At 43.7% G+C, this 17,874-nt stretch overlaps 1 protein-coding gene across 1 annotated transcript in view; it reads left to right on the forward strand.

The window, feature by feature from the left end:
• Positions 1-17,874, forward strand: part of BLI (protein BLISTER) — a 49,339-nt gene that overhangs the window by 20,389 nt on the left and 11,076 nt on the right. The window contains exons 2-8 of the mRNA XM_086511128.1: positions 12,591-12,954; positions 13,104-13,540; positions 13,631-13,750; positions 15,496-15,561; positions 16,145-16,255; positions 16,553-16,629; positions 17,403-17,470. Coding sequence (XP_086367254.1) covers positions 12,591-12,954; positions 13,104-13,540; positions 13,631-13,750; positions 15,496-15,561; positions 16,145-16,255; positions 16,553-16,629; positions 17,403-17,470 — 1,243 coding nt within the window. The remainder of the gene's footprint in view (positions 1-12,590; positions 12,955-13,103; positions 13,541-13,630; positions 13,751-15,495; positions 15,562-16,144; positions 16,256-16,552; positions 16,630-17,402; positions 17,471-17,874) is intronic.

Genomic DNA, 17,874 nt, shown 5'->3' on the forward strand with positions numbered 1-17,874 from the left:
CCCATAGAAGTGAGCCTTGGTCAGGTTGGGCTTGAAGACACAGGGGATCATAGACCAGACACAGGGAATTGCAATTATGGCTGACAGACCAGATGATGTGATTGAAGAGGTTTCCTCTTCACAGGGGCAACAGACACATGAAGTGGGTTAGTCTTCATGACCACCACAGACGGATGATGATATATTCAGGACCCAGTTGGCTACTGCTGTGGCTATGTTCACACAAGTAATGCAGAACCCGAGGTTCTTAGCCTTTCTGCAACCTCCTCTTCCGTCTCAGCAAGTTGTGTCACTGGATCGTATTCAGAAGTCTGTTAAGGCTCAAGAACAGGTGAGTCATACAGCACAGTCAATGGAAACACCTGTACACTTGACGGAGAACATTCTTCTCCACAACCTGTGCCTAAGGTGCAAGAACAGGTGGCTGAGATCCCAGTCTTTCAAGCTGTACTAGTTCAGTCCGCCACTTTTCAGCAGCCTATAGCTGGTTCTAATGGGCAGGGAAGCAACCTACAGGCTATGCAACAGGTCTTCCCACCACCTTCAGTACACCTTGGCTATTTTGGAGGTGGATCGGTATTCCAGAGCATGGTTGGTCATGCACGTGGAAATCAGTTTTACACGCCAGGAACAGTGTTTGGGGGTGCTCAAACAATGATACCTAACCCCATGTATGGTGTCACGGGCATGCTACCAGGGTTTCAAAGCACTCAGGGCCAATTTGGGATGCCACAGGCAAATTTTGGTATGGCTGGAATTACAAATCAGCAGCCAAATATGGCATTTCCAGGTCAACTTAATTGCGGTCAGGGAACACAAATGAACCCTAACAGTGTTCCCATGTTTCAGTCACTTCCATATGACAAATTAACGCCGTTGGAGAGGCCAACTCCGTACAAAGAAGGTGGCAATGGTGTGACATTCACGACCTTTACAGGGTTTGATGACAGGAAGAAGGCTCTCTCATTCCTCCAGCAGTTTGACAAGGCCTATGCAGGGGGAAACTTTACAGAGGCTTCAAAGGTCCGCAAGGTAGCCACTTTCTTGACAGGGAATGTGGGACAATGGTGGACAACTTTATTGCTTCAAGGGCAAGCTCCGTCCACATGGATTTACTTCAAGCAAATTTTTGCAGCAGCATGGTTATCTGATGACTTTGAAGCAGATGTCATGACAGAATGGCACCAGCTTAATGCTGCCACTTGCAGAAATCTGGATGACTATAATCGAATGTTTTGGAAAGCTCTACCTCCAGTAACTTCCTATAGGTTTGTGCCATTGACAAAACAGATTGAAAAATACTGTTGTGGCCTACCCAAAGGATTGAAAAAGTACTGTACGAAGACCAAATTCACTACTTTGACGCAGCTCATCGAGGTAGCAAACACTGGCAATGGTTTGCTCAAGGGAGAAGATTGTGAATTTAATACTGGCGTCAAGGAAGGATCAGCCAAGAAAAATTCAGCGAAGAAGTATGTTCCCAAGGAGGTTCCTAGAGTGACTCAGGAGCCAGCCAACGCAGGGAAAGACAAAGCTACGACTGAATCAGAAAAGGGACCAGCGAAGAAATGGAAAAGAGGTTTTCCTCGCAAGTCGGAAGAGCAAAAGAAGGTCCTGAGGTCAGAGAACAAATGCTTTATTTGTGAGCAGCCTGGCCACATTGCTTACAACTGTCCTACAAAGAAAAGGCCAGCTGATTCTGAAGACAAGGAGGACAGGAAAGGAAAGAAGCCCATGGCTGGTCTAGTGCCAGATATGGTGGGCGATAAGCCAAATTCAGATGCAAGTGAGCTTTGCAGAGCATGGGGAAAGGTCAGGGATCAGACAGTTCTTATCTTCTTTGATCCAGGTGCGAAAGCTAACTTCATTTCCCCAGAATTGGCTTCAAAGTTGGGAATCAGACCTGAAGAGATGGGGTATACAGCAGAGGCAGGTTTGGCATGTCCTGGTCATACAGAAGCTGTGACACCCATCATTGTAAAGTTGCGCTTACATATCCAATCCTATGTAGATACTGAAGAATTTTACATCATGCCACTGGACGGATGTGATGTGTTGCTAGGTATTCCTTGGTTATTTCGTGTACAGGGAATCATGGATGCCTACAACAAAAAGATCACTGTACAGAGCAAGGGAAACACTCACATTCTGGATGTAAAGCTTAAAGGGGAGTCTATTCCCACTGTATCAGGTTCTGCTATTACTTCTGTAATGAAAAAGCATCTTTCTGCGTAGTTGGTTTTTGCACGTGAAGTGTCAGATTGTGATGAATCAAATTTATCTGTGCTAGATAAAGAAAGGTCAATGTTTTTACAACAATATAGTGACTGTTTTTTCGATTCATTACCGTCTCAATTACCGCCAGAGAGACCCGAGGACCATGCGATAGATTTGGTGCCAGGCAGTAGCCCACCAAATAAGCCTCCGTACAGGGTTAGTGCGGCTCAATAGAAAGAGATAATGGGCCAAGTACAGGAGTTGTTAGAAAAAGGGCTGATTCAGCCCAGTTCATCCCCATTCTGTTCTCCAGTGTTGTTGGTGTAGAAAAAGGATGGCTCATGGCGTATGTGCATCGACTACCGTGCACTGAACAAGAATACCATCAAAAATAGGTTCCCTATACCTAGAATTGATGATATTCTAGACAAATTAGGAGCAGCAGCTATGTTTAGGAGGATAGATCTAAAGAGTGGGTACCATCTGATCCGCATTAGATCAGAGGATGTGCACAAGACTGCTTTTAGAACAACGTTTGGCCTTTATGAATTTTTAGTGATGCCCTTTGGTCTCACAAATGCTCCTGCTACGTTCAATAGGATGATGGACAAATTTTCCGTCCCACCAGCAGTTTGTTGGTACATTCTTTGATGACATGATAGTCTACTCAAAGAATGAAGAGGAGCATAGACATCACTTGGCCATTGTGTTCGAAGAGCTACGCAGTCATAGGTTGCTCATCAATGCAAAGAAAAGTGAATTTTTTCTGGAAGAGATTCATTTTCTCGGACACATTGTCTCAAACGATGGTGTTAGAATGGATCCTGCAAAAGTTGAAGCGATCAAGTCATGGCCAGATTTATAGTCGGTGCACGATGTCCGAAGTTTCTTGGGACTATGCTCCTATTATAGAAGGTTTATCCGAAATTTCGCTGAGATTGCTTCACCTTTACATGCACTTCAAAAGAAGGCAGTCACCTTTAGATGGACACAGAAAGAGATTTCAGCTTTTAATCTCTTAAAGGAAAAGATGACTTCAGATCCAGTCATTGTGTTGCCAGATCTTAGGAAGTCATTTGTGGTCCAGTGTGACGCCTTTGGTAGTAGCATTGGTTCAGTGCTAATGCAAGATGGTGGGGTAGTAGCCTATGAGAGCAAAATTTTGCAAGGGCCAGAGATGACCATGCAGGTCTATGAGAAAGAGTTACTGGCTGTGATTCATGCGCTCTGAAGTTGGAAACACTACCTGCTAGGTGCAGATTTCGTTGTCCAAACGAACCATCAGACCTTGCGATACTTCTTGACACAGACAAAGTTATCTGAGAAGCATATGCGATGGGCAAATATCTTGTCCATGTTCCATTTTTAGATTGTGCATGTGGAAGGTAAGAAGAACGTCGTGGCTGATGCCTTGTCAAGGAAGCCACAAATTTCAGCTGTGTCAATTCCTTATCATCATGAACTTGATGATATGAGAGAACAGTATGCAAATGATGAAGATTTTGCAAGCGTCTTCGAGTAGCTAATGGATGGACAACGTCATGAACACTATCTTCTCAAAGATGGGTTCATGATGATGCATGGCAGATTGTGTGTCACAAAGCCATTGCGACGCAAAGTTATAGAAGAGAGTCATGTCCCACTGTATGCAGGGCATCGTGGTATCGATGCTACGGTTAAAGCGGTTGAGACATTCTTCTATTGGCCCACATTGAGAAGAGATGTGGATGCCTTTGTGCGAGAATGCCTAATTTGCCAAAAGGTCAAGTTTGACAGGCAAAAGGCACCAGGGTTATTGCAACCACTACCTATTCCAGATAAACCATGGGGAAGTATTGCTATGGATTTTATCTTTGATCTTCCGAGAACGCAGACAGGAAACGATGGCATTATTTGCAGATTCAGCAAGCAGGCTCATTTTACTCCTGTCAGGAAGAAGATAAAGCCAGATCAGATGGCACGCTTGTTTATGAGCAATATTTTCAAGTATCATGGCATGCCATAGTCGATTGTTAGCGACCGTGATCCACGCATGACAAGTTTCTTCTGGAGAGGCTTGTTTGAGAATATGGGCACAACGCTCAAATTCTCTTCGTCATTTCATCCTCAAACAGATGGGCAGTCAGAAGAGGCAAATTCTTCTGTCCTAGATCTGCTGAAGTGCTATGTGTCAGAGCATAAAGGAAAGTGGGAGCAATATTTGCCATTGGTGGAGTATGCATACAATAATACAGTGCATTCATCCACTGGCAAGGCACCTTTTGAGATAGTTGAAGGTGGCAAGAAAGTTCCTCCCATACTGCATACAAAGGACAAGATATTTGAAGCAGATAAGTATGTTCAGGACATGGATGAAATGTAGAAGAAGGTCAAAGTGGCCTTAGAAAAGACTGAGGTAAAGCAAAAGAAAGCAGCTGATCGTCACCGTCGTGAAGTGGTATATTCACTTGGTGATTGGGTGCTTTTACGCTTTGAAAAGGCAAGGTTAAAGAAGATGAAGGGCAAGGAAAGAGTGTTTCCAAAGCTCAGCATGCGTTACTATGGGCCTTTTCAAGTGTGCGACATAATCAGTGATGTTGCATATAGGCTGAAATTGCTTGACAGTTGGAAGATTCACAATGCGTTTCATGTGAGTCTTCTCAGACCCTATGTGGGTGATGTGCGAGAGGATATGCCAGCTGAAGATCAGCCGGAAGTCGAGGAACTTGACGAGATCTTGGTCCCCGAACAGATTTTGGCACATAAGGAAAGAAAAGTGAAAGGCAAGGTTGCTAGGCGTTACTTGGTAAAGTTCGGAAACTATCCACCAATGGATGCTAAGTGGATGGAAGAAGGTGAACTTGCAGAGTCACCAACTGTGTTATCACTTTACCTTGAAGCCTTCGATTTGCAACCTACCTTGACCCCTTGAGTTTCAAAGCTACATGGATTGTTAGTGTGACAATGGCTTCTGAAACAAATGATGTACATGGTATTTAAAGTGAGCTCAAATGAAATACCTGTTACATGAATGTTAGAGCTGTACAGATTGTCAGTTTGGCGATTGCTCTTATGGAATGTCCAAAAGTATGGTTAGTGCTATAGAAGTGAGTATTTCTTATCAGTTTGTCAAGGATACAGTAATTGCTTCTATCAAAGGGTACATGTGTAACTGCATTCTTAAACTGTCGGTTTCGGTATGCTCGAAAGTGTTACTGGGCCCAACGTGTACTATAAGACAGTGGCAAAATGTGTAGCTGCCATTTTGTCATTGGAAAGTTAGTGACTCAAAGCAATGGCAGAGTGCGAAGCTACCACTATGTCATTGGGATAGGGTTCACACGCAGGCAATACATGTGTCGACGAGGTGTTGAATACACGAGGGTTAACAATGAGCATGTATGTGTCGTACATGTGTCGACAGGTGTTGAATACATCAATGTTGACTATGAGCATGTACGACATAGATGCAAACGAGGACGTTTGAGATTTCAAGAGGGGGGTATGTCACCAGCGTGTGACTACTATCTATCCTTTTTGTTGATTTCTTTCTTATTATCTATTTACTTTCACTTTTTGGAAACACCCCTCGGGAAATCTAACTGCCCTGCATTGCATAGCTAGTGTGGAACTGTCCAGAGGGAGTCCAGGCCCGAGGGCAAGAGAGCACTAAGGTCGGACAAAGACTATGGTTAGCCAAAGTGGGGTCATTGACTAGCCAAAGTGGAATCCTTTGCTACAGAGGCTACATTTCAGTTTTGGGTGTGGCTGCAGTGTACAAAGGGGGTCAGATGACCTAGAAAGATACAATGGCAGCATCTCCTAAAATCTAGGGAACTGCTATTTTGGGACCTGAAAATGTGTTTGCGTCATTACCTCCGGAATGACAAGGGGAACATTTTCTTACTCTGCCGTGAAGTCAACTGGGCAACTGGTTGGGAGATTTTTAGGCGGCAACCCCGAAACGGGGAAATGCTTATAAATGTGCCAAGTGGCACCTTCTGGTGCACTTTCCTCATGCAACAGAAGGGGGCACTAGTATGTTATGCCCCTCTAGTGGGCTTTTCATTTGACCAATGTATAGTTGTGTGGGTTCATGCGCGATTGCCGAGGCAAGAGCCTCTTGCACAGGTACTGGATTAGCTAGCGGCTAATCCCCCGCAGGTATAGGTGAATTCGGAGAGGTTTCACGCTAGAAATCTCGTCCGATTCAAAGGGCAAGTAGCCCTATAGGTGCGGGAGCTCGAGGACTTGCTATGGATGCAATCGGCACGCGAAATGGAGCCCGAAACAGTGAATTACAGCCTGCTGTGTATTTTTGCAGGTTTAGGGTTTTGGCCCTAAATGGTCCCTAATACCCCCAGGAGGTTCGGGGACGCGAGGGGACCGCTGTACAGGTGATCTGGCGCATTTTCGGGGCAGAAAAGAGAGAATTCAGCGTGCTGCAGATTCTCGCCAGGTTTTGTAAAGTGCCCGTATGCGTCGGGAAAGTCAGTCAATGCGTGGGAATACTGACTGTGAAGGGTCCTAGTACAGTTATGCTACCGAAATCGGGCTGGAACAATTGAAATTCAGCCGAGCTTGTGCAGGGCAGCTTGTAGGGAACCACAACGTTTATTCCCTTTTTTAAGCAATAAAGAAATACCGAAAGGGGCGCCTAAGTTAGGGGCCAATTTGGTGTCGGTCTACTCATGCAGGTGCAATCTAGCAGCCTGTATCCCTCTCCCCTTTGTTGTGTCTTGAAAGTACATGTAGAATAGACGACTAATAATGGGTGAAAGCTAAATCAAGGTTTGAAGTAAAGTCTACCGCTCTTTTTGGATTGAACAGGCCGGTTTCACATCCTCTCCAACCCTCCCAAGGCCGCAGAGGATTTGGACAATCTAGCATCCGTTGCTTTCTTAAGAGTAAACTTCGGTCCTGTAAATACCACACCAAGGTATGTGTATGCATCTGTGTACTCTACTGTATCCTGGCCATATGCAAATGTAGGTGCCGATCTCCTAACCCACTGCGGTGTGGTGTTAAACACCATAACTTTGGTTTTACCCAAATGTACTGACAATCCGCTGTCCTCCGCGAATTTATGTAATGCATCTAACTGCCTCATCATTCCATCTGGTGATTCTGCTATCAATACAATATCATCTGCGTACAACAACAAAGGGATCCATGACCCTGCAAGTTGAGCACCTCTGTCACCCTCTCTATCAATGTAATCTGATACCTCATCTATATACATACCAAATAAAGTAGGGGACAGTGGGCATCCCTGCTTTACTCCAACGGTGGAATGAACAATGTCGGAATCCCCTTCTGGAGTACGTACATAACCAGTTACTGACCCGTATAAGGCCATGATCCCCCAGATAATCTCTTTGGGGACCCCTAACTCTTGCATTCTGCGCAACAATCTGGCCCTTGGTACTATATCAAAAGCTTTCCGAAAATCCACAAAGCAACAATACATCCTTCTCCCGCTTGCTCTTCCTTCCTCAATAATGGCTCTGAGCGTAAGAATGTGATCTAAATTGGAATAATCCCTCCTGAATCCAGCTTGTCCTGTTGCCCTTATGCCCTCATTCTCTGCCCATCTACTCAATTTTTGTTCCAGAATGGATGCGTACAGTCGTGTCAATGTGTGACCCACCATAATGGTACGGTAGTTCCCGGGTATCATAGGATCCCCTGACTTGAAAATAGGTACGATAGTAGATAATTTCCAAGATTTAGGTAATCCTTTACACATGACCCGATTAAACAGACGAGCAAGGACTTCTGAAAGTAGATCCCTTGCATGGATCAGATGTTCTGCTACTAAACCCTCATGATCATATGCTCTTCTTGTCTTCATCTTATCAATGGCTTTTTCCACCATTTCCGTAGTAAAGAAAGTACTAGTAGCAGGGCATGGCCCTAGCGGATCTGGTAATGGAGGCTGTCCAGATACCGTATATAATGATGTTACATATTGACCCCAAATCTCAGTAGAAGTAATTGTCGGAGGTGACGAGTGCTCGTGAAATAAACGCCAGGCCTCATGTGAGTCCTGACTCAAGAAGAGCTGATATAAATCCTTCTCTAGTTTGGCTAAAAATGCCCTTTTCTTGCGACGTACTATACGCCGAAGAGCAATCCGAGACTGCTTATATGTGATGATCCCAAGTGTAAGCTCTTTCTGGACCTGGGTTCTCATCTCTCTGCATTCCTCGTCGTACCAACTGTTTTGAGGCATGTTCCCAGATCCTCTCTTCTGATCAGGCTGAGTATGTGGGTATGCCTCTTGTGTTGCTCCATGTAGTATCTCTGTTAGCTGAGAAGTAATCTCCTCTACAGTATATACTGGCTCGGCTGCCCACATCCTATTATAGATCTGTTCCACACAGACTGAATCAGTCTCTGGCGTGAAAGTATATCTTGTGTGTGTCTTCTTCCTTTGTACTTGAGAGGCATTGTATTGGAAGGAGATTGATAAGGTCAAGAGAGCATTATCCACTGCAATCCCAACCGGTCTGGGTCCCACCTTAAGGTCCTCGATACTAGAAATAAAGTTTGGTGAAGTCATGACATAAACCACCGTACTGGCCCTATGCCTGTGCGGGAAGCATGTGAATCCCCCAGATAAAGGGAAATTCTCTAGACCATTAAGTATGGCCAAACCATGTGTAGTTGCCATCTCCATGAGATGTCTCCCATATTCAGTGTGTTCTTTATCCTGTGAATTTCTAGTAAGCCCCTCCTGTGATAAATCCACTTCTCTGAGCATTTCCTCAGAAGTATTATAGAATACTGCCTGAGAGTTGGCCGTTCTGGCATTAAAGTCTCCTAAGAGAACGATGTCTCCATCTCTAGAGAACTCCCATATGTTATTATTCAATATGGAGAAAGGGGACTGTCCTTTAGGTGAGGAGTAGACTGATGTACTTGGAGGGAAGTAGCATATAGCGATATATAGAAATCTACTTGTCTCGGCCTCATTCTCACCCACATATACCTTGCTCGTTCATCTTTCCTGATAATCTGTAGTAGTGGTCTCAGATCCTCTTTAAATAAGATTGCTACTCCTCCTGAACCGCGGCTACCTCGTAGAGATCTCTTGCCTGGTCGACCAGCTGTTTCCCATAAATACCCCTTCACATGTGGCATAAGTTGTCCCGGTATCTGGTGTGTCTCTGAGTAGAAAACTATGTCTCTGTCCCTAAAGCTCTCTTCAAAGGCACCTACATCTAGCCTATATGATCCATTACAATTGCACGCCGCTATCCGGAGCGTCGCCCCATAGGTCTCACACCGTCATGATGAGTGCTTTTCCAGAACCACTACTTTCCCTCCTCTATAAAAGGCGATTTTCCCCTTTTCTCTTGCTGCCCTGATCTCTGGCATCAACTCTTGCATGTGTGCCACTTGTGCCAATGTAAGGTCATCTCCCAGGAAAATACCGGTTTTCTTAAGAGTTGGCCTCTTCTTTAGAAATTCTATCCTTATTTCTATATTCGGGAAGCGGAGAATAAGTGCCCTATCCTTTACGTTTCCCTTCTCGTCGATTCCTTTCTTGCCCACTCTCCATGCACTTGTGTGAGTAGGCTCTGTGATGCCCATGCGTTGTAGCAGTTCCCTCACTTCTTCATCTACATTCTCTTTGTCTTTGACTCCTGTGACTCGCACATGCAGAGCCCGATTCTTCCTTTTCTGCTCTTCCTCAATGGTCATATTAATAATGGTGGAGGTAGGTGTGGTCTCAGGCATCTAGGCCTTCCCTTTCTTCGCATCCTCAATCCATTTCTCTGCTTCATTAACCTTTTCTTGTGTCTTAACAAGACGTTCCGCCCATGAAGATGCCGTTTTCGATTTCTGTTCATCTCCTTTCCGTAGAGCTTTCATCTGATCCTTCATGTTCTCGAGCTCCTTTCTCCTTAGTTGCAGATTTGCAAGCCGCAAGTTCTCCTTTTAGCTCTTCGATTATTGCATCTTTTTCCCCCATGTGCTTTTCCATATTTGTTTTCCATGCTTCAAAACTTGCTACTGCCTCATCGAGTTTCTTTTGCATAACGCATTCTGCTACATTTACTTCGGCCTTGATCAGGTATCGTAATTCCGTTTTCACGGTCTGAATTTCCTCATTCTGTATCCCCCGGATCTCTCTCCTTAGTTCTCTTCATGTCTCCATACATGGAGTTCCTGTAGCTCTCAGCGTTCCCGTGCATTTCCTTCCTGATGTCATCCCTCATATAGTTTAGCTCTGATTTGAGCATCACCTGGACCTTCTCCATTAGTAGCTCATCATGTATCCTGGAGGTTTTCCCGACTCGTAAGGATCCTGGTGATAGTACAGTATCTCTGTTTCTCCGTTTGAAAGTAGCCGTCGTTTTTTTTGGGAATGAAATGAAATGATATATTAACGTCTACAAAAGGCCAAAATGACCTATGAGACCAACTGATTACAATGATGAGTCTAGTACCAAGTCTGGGTACAAACAAAGAAAACTACAAACAAAGAACCGAGATAGGAGTGCTACCGACTCCTATGGGTGGCTGGTAGGCTGAGCAATGGTATCATGCCACAAAGGTACAAAGTGGGGATAAGTGTCACCATGATATAATAAAGCAATGGCATGGAGCCTATCCTGGTCGACACTCAGGGTGTCGTGCTAGAATCCTGTGGATCCTCTGCCGCAATCTCCGCCGGTGCTGCGTGGCTCCCCTCCTCAGTCGCGGTCGTCTCGATCTCCCCAACTCTATAGCTCGGTCAATGAGAGTACCACTGGTGTGTGTGGGTGGGAACCGAGCTCTGTGATGGTGGTGTCCCCTCTGCCTCTATGGTACTCAGACTGAAGAAATCTGAGATGCGTCTTTGGGACTGTCTCTGTCTTTGCCCTCTCAATAGAGCGTCTCTATGTCTCTGTATCTCAAGTAGAAATAATCCGAGACACCTTTGCCTTAATTTACCAAGCCTTGTGAGAGGCTAGTTTTTAAAAATTTACAGCTTTTTGAGTTTTAAAAGCTTTTGGGGCTCTGCTTTTTGCATCCCTTGTAAACTCTTTGAATACGTGGGCAGGCCTCCCATCTGGACGCAGAGTCTGAGAGTGAGAGCCTCCCACTCGCTTGTACTTTGAGTTGCAGATTAATACAAAAAGAAATACCGAAAGGGGCGCCAATCTTTGGGGCCAATATCTCTAGGCACGGAACTCCGCTGGGCCAGTGTCGAATCAATTGTGAACTGTGAACTGTTTTGAAGTGATTAATTGTGGTGTCGCGGTAGTTTCTTGACTTGGAGTGTCCAAGTCGGTTACAGCCAGGGAGTCTTTGTGCAAGGTGCAACCATGCTCTGATCTGCTGAGTGCATCACATTTAATGGCATTGAAGTACAAAAGCAACTGCTATCGTTCAAAAGCTATGCAAAAGTGTTTGCTTTCAATTGTGACCCCCACGTCCACTGCCAAGCAGCCTGCATCTGTTCCACAATGTCAGGCTGCGTCTGTAGTGCCTCAACCATGTCAGGCTGCATCTGTGTAGCTACGTGAGCAGCACCGTGATTCATGTGGCAAATAACCGCTGGGATTCCTGCCCACCGGGTCAGAGACGGCGGGTCCTCTGTTCAGGCAGCTCCAGCGTGGCTTGCTTCCCTCTTCAGGTTCAATGCTGCATCATCATTTTGTGACACAGGGTAGACGCATTGTCCAGCATCAACAGTTCTTGAAGATATTTAAGGTCACATGTTTATGAGATCATGGTGTGAATGCAAGAAATTATGAGTGTGATAAACTCTCTAAGCCTAGTGGAATGAGTGGATTAGGTTCATATCCATGTTTTTACCTGAGCGTGCTCTAAATCCAATGCTGAATGCTTATGCTGTTATTCTTCTTGCTTATTGATACATATTCTGGTTTGTATGAATTGTGTCGATGGTTTGTTGATAGCTGTTTTTGTCTGAGTTGCCATCTGTGGATATTCTTTTTATCTTGTGGTGTTGTGTCTGCCCTATCAATTATGTTCGAATTCTTACATTGAACGGTTTTGTTTAGCTATGCGCAGACCTCTTTCTTACTTATGCTCATGTATCTGTGTGTCTCTAGAGGTGCGCGATGTATTGGGAACATATGTAGATACTTATTTCTACACCAAAAGCTGGGCAATGATGGTGTGGGTGGATGTTGTAGTATTTTTCATACTATGCATGATGGAGCTGATTGTTTTATTGTCTTGCGGATGACCACCATGATTATTGAATGTGCATGCTCCTTTGTAGGTGAACCTGGGCTTTTCTTAGGGGTTTTTTCCTAAGAGTGTGCATTCTATCTTCAATTTGTTCATGTTTTCTGCTCCTTAAATTGTTCAAATTACTCGCCCTTTGAAGAATGTTTTAGGTGTTGGGTTTCTTTTTGACTCTGTTGCAGCTTGATGAGTTTAGAAAGAAACGAAAAAATAAAGCAGCAGAAAGGGCAGTTTCAAGTGATGTGCATTCAGAGGGCCTTGCCAATGGTCCTAGTTTTGGTCCCATTACTGAAGGGAATGGTGGGAAAAGTGGTGTTAATGGTCAGGATGCTCAACCTGTTAGTGTTCTCAAAGACGAGAGAAAGGAGAGTTTGTTTCAAGATTCACAGTTGGAGCAAACAAGTGGCGGCGAGTCTCATGAGACAACAAGCATAACAAACGATTCTGTCCAGGGAGTTTCTTCCTTCTCAGGATACATGCCTTATACTGCTGCCATAGTTCCGAGTAAGTCGGTCGGTGACTTGGCTGTCAAGCTTCAAGAGAATGGTAATGGTTTGCCACAGAAGTAGCTTTTGCTTGCTCTGTGGTGTTTTGCTTATCCATGCTATCTTACCAAGTGATGCATTGAAATTTGTATCAAAGTTTCTCTCCCCTGTCTTTAGTAAGGGTGCTTCGGCTTTCATGTGAGCTTGCAGATTCAGATGCTTCAGTCATCAGTCTGTCATCATCTACCAAGGATGAATTAGTCGACAGCAAGAGAGAGGAATTGCATGGCCAGCATATGTTCTCAGGGATATCCAATGGTAGAAGATCATGGGACCTGAAGGAGACTGATTTTTCATTTTTGCAGCCAAAGAAGTTGCCCTTTTCTGAACGTGTAGAGAGAGAGCCCCTCTTCCCTTCAAGGCTTCTTGACAAGTCACCGTTTCAACCATTATCTGCAAACCGAACAGCTTCACCTATCGCTCCATCTTCAACTGGTCATCAAGAAGGCCCTTCATTGCCATTGTCCGCTTCTGATCATTCAAAAGCAGATTCACCTTTAGACAAGGAGAAAGAATCAAAGACTCTCAGCCAACAAGAGGAAAAGCAAAAACATGCAGGGAATGATGACTTTGCTGCACTGGAACAGGTTTGCTAGCATCAGTAGTTTATTTGTGAAAGCCAGAGGGTTTACGTCCCATTAACTTGACAGGGCTTTTATTTCTTAAATATGATGCAGCACATTGATGATTTGACTCAAGAAAAGTATGCTCTGCAGCGGGCTCTAGAGGCAGCTAGATCTTTAGCAGATTCTTTGTCGCAACAAAATTCTGCTCTTACTGAAGATTTCAATTCTCAGGTCTGGATGACTACAATGATAAATTCTCTTTGTGTGAATGGTTTTTGGTTGAAAACTATGGTAGGCAGATTAAAACCTTACCATGGATCGACTGTATGAGGGGCGTGACAATTTTTTGGTTACATGCGCTTTGAAGGAATTGTGCTGACTGGGAACATTCAACTTTTCTTTGAAGTTTAGTGCCTGTGTTAGTGTGAATGCATAACAAATTTCCGTTCTGAATCTGACACTGAACTCCAGAATCAAGTTTTCTGGTCTCAAGGCTATTCCTTATCCGGGAACATCTGGCACCTGCACCTTAGTGCCATCCTTGAGGGAAACAGAGATCTGATCCATTGATGTGCTGCTCCAGCTCCATCACACCTGCTGGTACCTCTCTTACATGTACAAACAGATGTGTAAGTGAGACACAGGCAAGCCAAAGAAGCTTCTCCTGTAAAGCAAGAGCTATGTTATTGAGAAGTATCTTGCTGCCCTGCATGAAAGTGCTCCGAAGGAAGCGCCTGCAACTCTCTGATTGCATGCTACGCAATGAAAGCCCTCCATTATGCAAGGAGCCAACATGCAAGGGCTTACATTGCCCTCCCGTATGCAAGGAGCCATCATGCAAGCAAGACCCTCCGAAGTCTGAAGAAAATGAAGTCTTTGAAATCTTGTTTTCAGGTTCGCCAGCAGAGAGGGTGGTGTCAATGAGAGAACAGATGTGCATGGAGGTGGGCCGCGATCTTTAGAGCGCAAAGAGCATCATCCCATCTGGCATGAAGTCTGATGATGAGCCGTACTACGAAGCTTCCATTTAGTCACCATCATGACCTCACTCTTCATTCGTCTCTGCTCCTTTTCTGTATATGGAGAATTTTCATCTTCAAATCTGCCCTATGTAGCCGTGGGTAGTGGCTTCTACTGTGCTATGTCCAGGAGGAATTGTGTGTGGTAACAGAGGTGGCACTGGGACCTGGAAGTTCGGCTGAATGGGCCAGCACCTGTTGTGGGCTATCACTGGGCATCTGGGCCTGAAATGGGAGGGTTTAGGTCCCCTTTTCCACATGCTCTCCCCTTTGTAGCAATGTCTGGAGATTGTACTCTCATTGACGAAGAAGAAATAGAAGTATTTGAGTCGAAAGAATAACCATACAGTCTTGAAGAATACCTTATGTTGAATCTTTTCTAAAAGAAAACAAGAGATCATCACCCACCACTTAAAGCAAACATTACCTTATCTCCAAAGCTAAAAAAACCAACTGAACACTAAGGCCTTTGCCACTGCAGGCCAAAAACCTTGGAGCGAATACTTTACTTATTACTCAGTCACTTGGACCTTTTCTGTCGTGATAGATGCTCCACACCTGCTTAGCAGTCTATTTCAGGCATTCCTATATGCAGTTTCGTGCAAATGTTAAATATCAACTGTGTTTGTAACTTTGTTGTATAAGGATCTCCTCTTCATTCATGTGCCTCTTGTAATTTACCAAGAGTACAAGAATCTAGTCTATTACTGTTCTATACAGTCAAACGGCATCCCCCCCTTTCTATGTTTTGGTCAAATATCACGCACCAGGAACCCTGATCTAAAATTGTTGGATCAATTTTGCATTGTCCACAAATCGCGAGCTTTGTTAATATAACAGTTGTTAGAAAATAGCCAATTGATTACTGCAAGAAATTTATCTGGAATTTCACTGTACATGTGGTTGATTGCATACCATGCAGAAAAATCTTTATCTCATTACTTTTTCTTCTAACAGGGAGCTATGATCAATCAGCTGCAGGTGGACCTGGAAAAAAAGAATGAAGAAGTCACATCACAGTCGGTGAGCTCCACTGAACTCTTTGTTTTCAACTTTTAAAGCTGGTAGCTTAAATTTTTGTCTTTGGAGCTCTTTAATTGAGGACTACTAAGTCACCGTCCAAGAATTTGAAAGCCTTTTCAGATTGTGGAACTGTGCTGGGGACACTCCCTAGTACCTGCATTATGAACATAGTACATATGGCATATGGTAATATCACGTTGTCATAACCATAGTACCTTTGGCATGTGGTGAGGAGGAAGATTTTGTTTCAGCAATAACTTGCTTATATCATATACTCTGTGTACGGTTTATACTCGCTTTTTGACTGTTAAATCTATGCCTTTTCTGCTTGTTGAAGACTTTCAAATCTTCTTCTGCAGTCGCACTATCTTGCCTTTTTACTGGTTTTGTATCAATTTATGTATTGTGAGGGAGCATCGCTCATATGGAAATGCTTGAAATGGTTCGCATGCAACCTAAACCTCAACTGTGTTAAGCAACCACTTGGCAGGGAAACACATTGTGGTGTAGCTAACAATTAAAGCTTTTCATGCTGTTGACCTGGATTCTAAACTATTGTTTTTGTTACCGTTCTCCAAAGCAGTTAGTTCTAAGTAGCCTTATGATGGAGAGGGAAAGAGCTCAACAAGAGAACAACTCTGCAGTGGAGCGCTCACAAATTCTTGCTGGGGAGGTCATTGGTTTAGAGGAAAAGGTTAGCATTTTTGAGAGCATTGTTTATCTCTTGGCATGAAGCACACATTGACCTAGGTAACACTACAAGGTGCATAATTTTAAAGGGATTTTAGCGTTTCTTGCAAGTGTTCCAAGTGTCGTCTTGTTGACCCTCTGTTTGTTTCTACTTCTCTTTCCCCCTTTTTTTTCACATCACTCGGTTGATTTCTCCCACTTGCTCATATGTTTATTCTCAACAGATCACTGCATCTTTACATCTTACTCTCATGTTTACGTGCACACTATCTTTGTCACAGTCTTCTCACTTCTTCAACAGGTACTGAGGTTGCGCTCAAGTGAGTTGAAGCTGCAAAAAGAGCTTGAGACCTTGAAAGCGGACAATGATTCTTTCAGGTAGGGTCGCAAAGAAACTGCGGCAAAATTGATTCCACTTTATCATAGGGTAGGCTTCACTTTGGAAAACTAGGATTGTCTACTTGTCACGCTGTATTATTGAGATGGAGTGCTTGTCAATGGGGAGCTGTTTTGGATACTCAGGTTTGGGTTTACCAAGTCTCGTGTGTTTGACAGAAGTTTGAAGGTAGAATAATTGGGCTGTATAGTAAGGATACTTAAAGGTCTTGCTTGATGGCTTAACAATTTATTTGACTAAGGAATGCAGGGCCTTTAGCAGAGTGTCGTTTCTGTTGAAGTTCATGTTTGCACAAATTTGCCATTAGCCACAACCATCTGATACATCTTACATATTGCAGTTTTTGAGTCTTCACATGAATGCACCATATTTTAAAAGATGGCACACTTAGTTATGCATTCTTCTTTTTCATTGACTGCTTCAGAGTCCTTTATCTGTTTCTTCTTCCATTCAAAATAATAAGAAATTACTTTCACAAAGTGATTATGAGGCAGCTGATACATGGGCCTCTTCTTGGTAGAAAGCCTGCATAGACTTCTTCCACCACTGCTGTGATTGAATGCTCAAGTTTCTACCACAGAAACATTTTAAATTGCAATGATCCATAAGAACTTTGCAGTTGAAGTCAGTATCTATCATAGAAGCGTTTTCAATTACTTTGCGCCATAAGAATATCTTAGTTTAACCCAGAAAAAAGCAAGAAAGGAAACTCAGAGTTTGTTTTTATTTGACAACCATCTATGCCTTGTTCCAGGGTGCAGTTGACTACCTTGGATAAGGACAGACAGAATTTACGAACCATGCTAGAAGCATTGCAAGAAGGTATCTCTATGCTCTTGATGACTAGCCTGCCTAAGCTGCAGCCATAACATTAGATGAATGCTCATTTTAGGGGTCTTGCATGCTTGAGTAAAGTTGGGGAGACGAGTGAAATAATGTATATATGCTTTTGCTGAAGGTGCAATTTTTCTTTTTCAAAATATAAATTTGGCTCATAGAATGACATCATCCAATTCCGTCACTCTCTGGCAGTAGCTCGCACTTTTCTGCAACTTCTATCATTCGAAACAAATGTGGAGTATCTGAATATCTATTGTAATTTTGGCAGGTCATTCATCCTCTAAGCTTGTAAAAGCTGTGTGTTAGCTGTTGGCTTTAGTTCTTTTAAGTGTTTTTTTAAAGGATGGTTGAGATGGAGTTTTAGAGTTAGAGTACTTCAGGACCCA

This window comes from Adiantum capillus-veneris, chromosome 4 (assembly GCF_014529385.1).
Source record: "Adiantum capillus-veneris isolate H3 chromosome 4, ASM1452938v2, whole genome shotgun sequence".
Classification (NCBI taxonomy): domain Eukaryota; kingdom Viridiplantae; phylum Streptophyta; class Polypodiopsida; order Polypodiales; family Pteridaceae; genus Adiantum; species Adiantum capillus-veneris.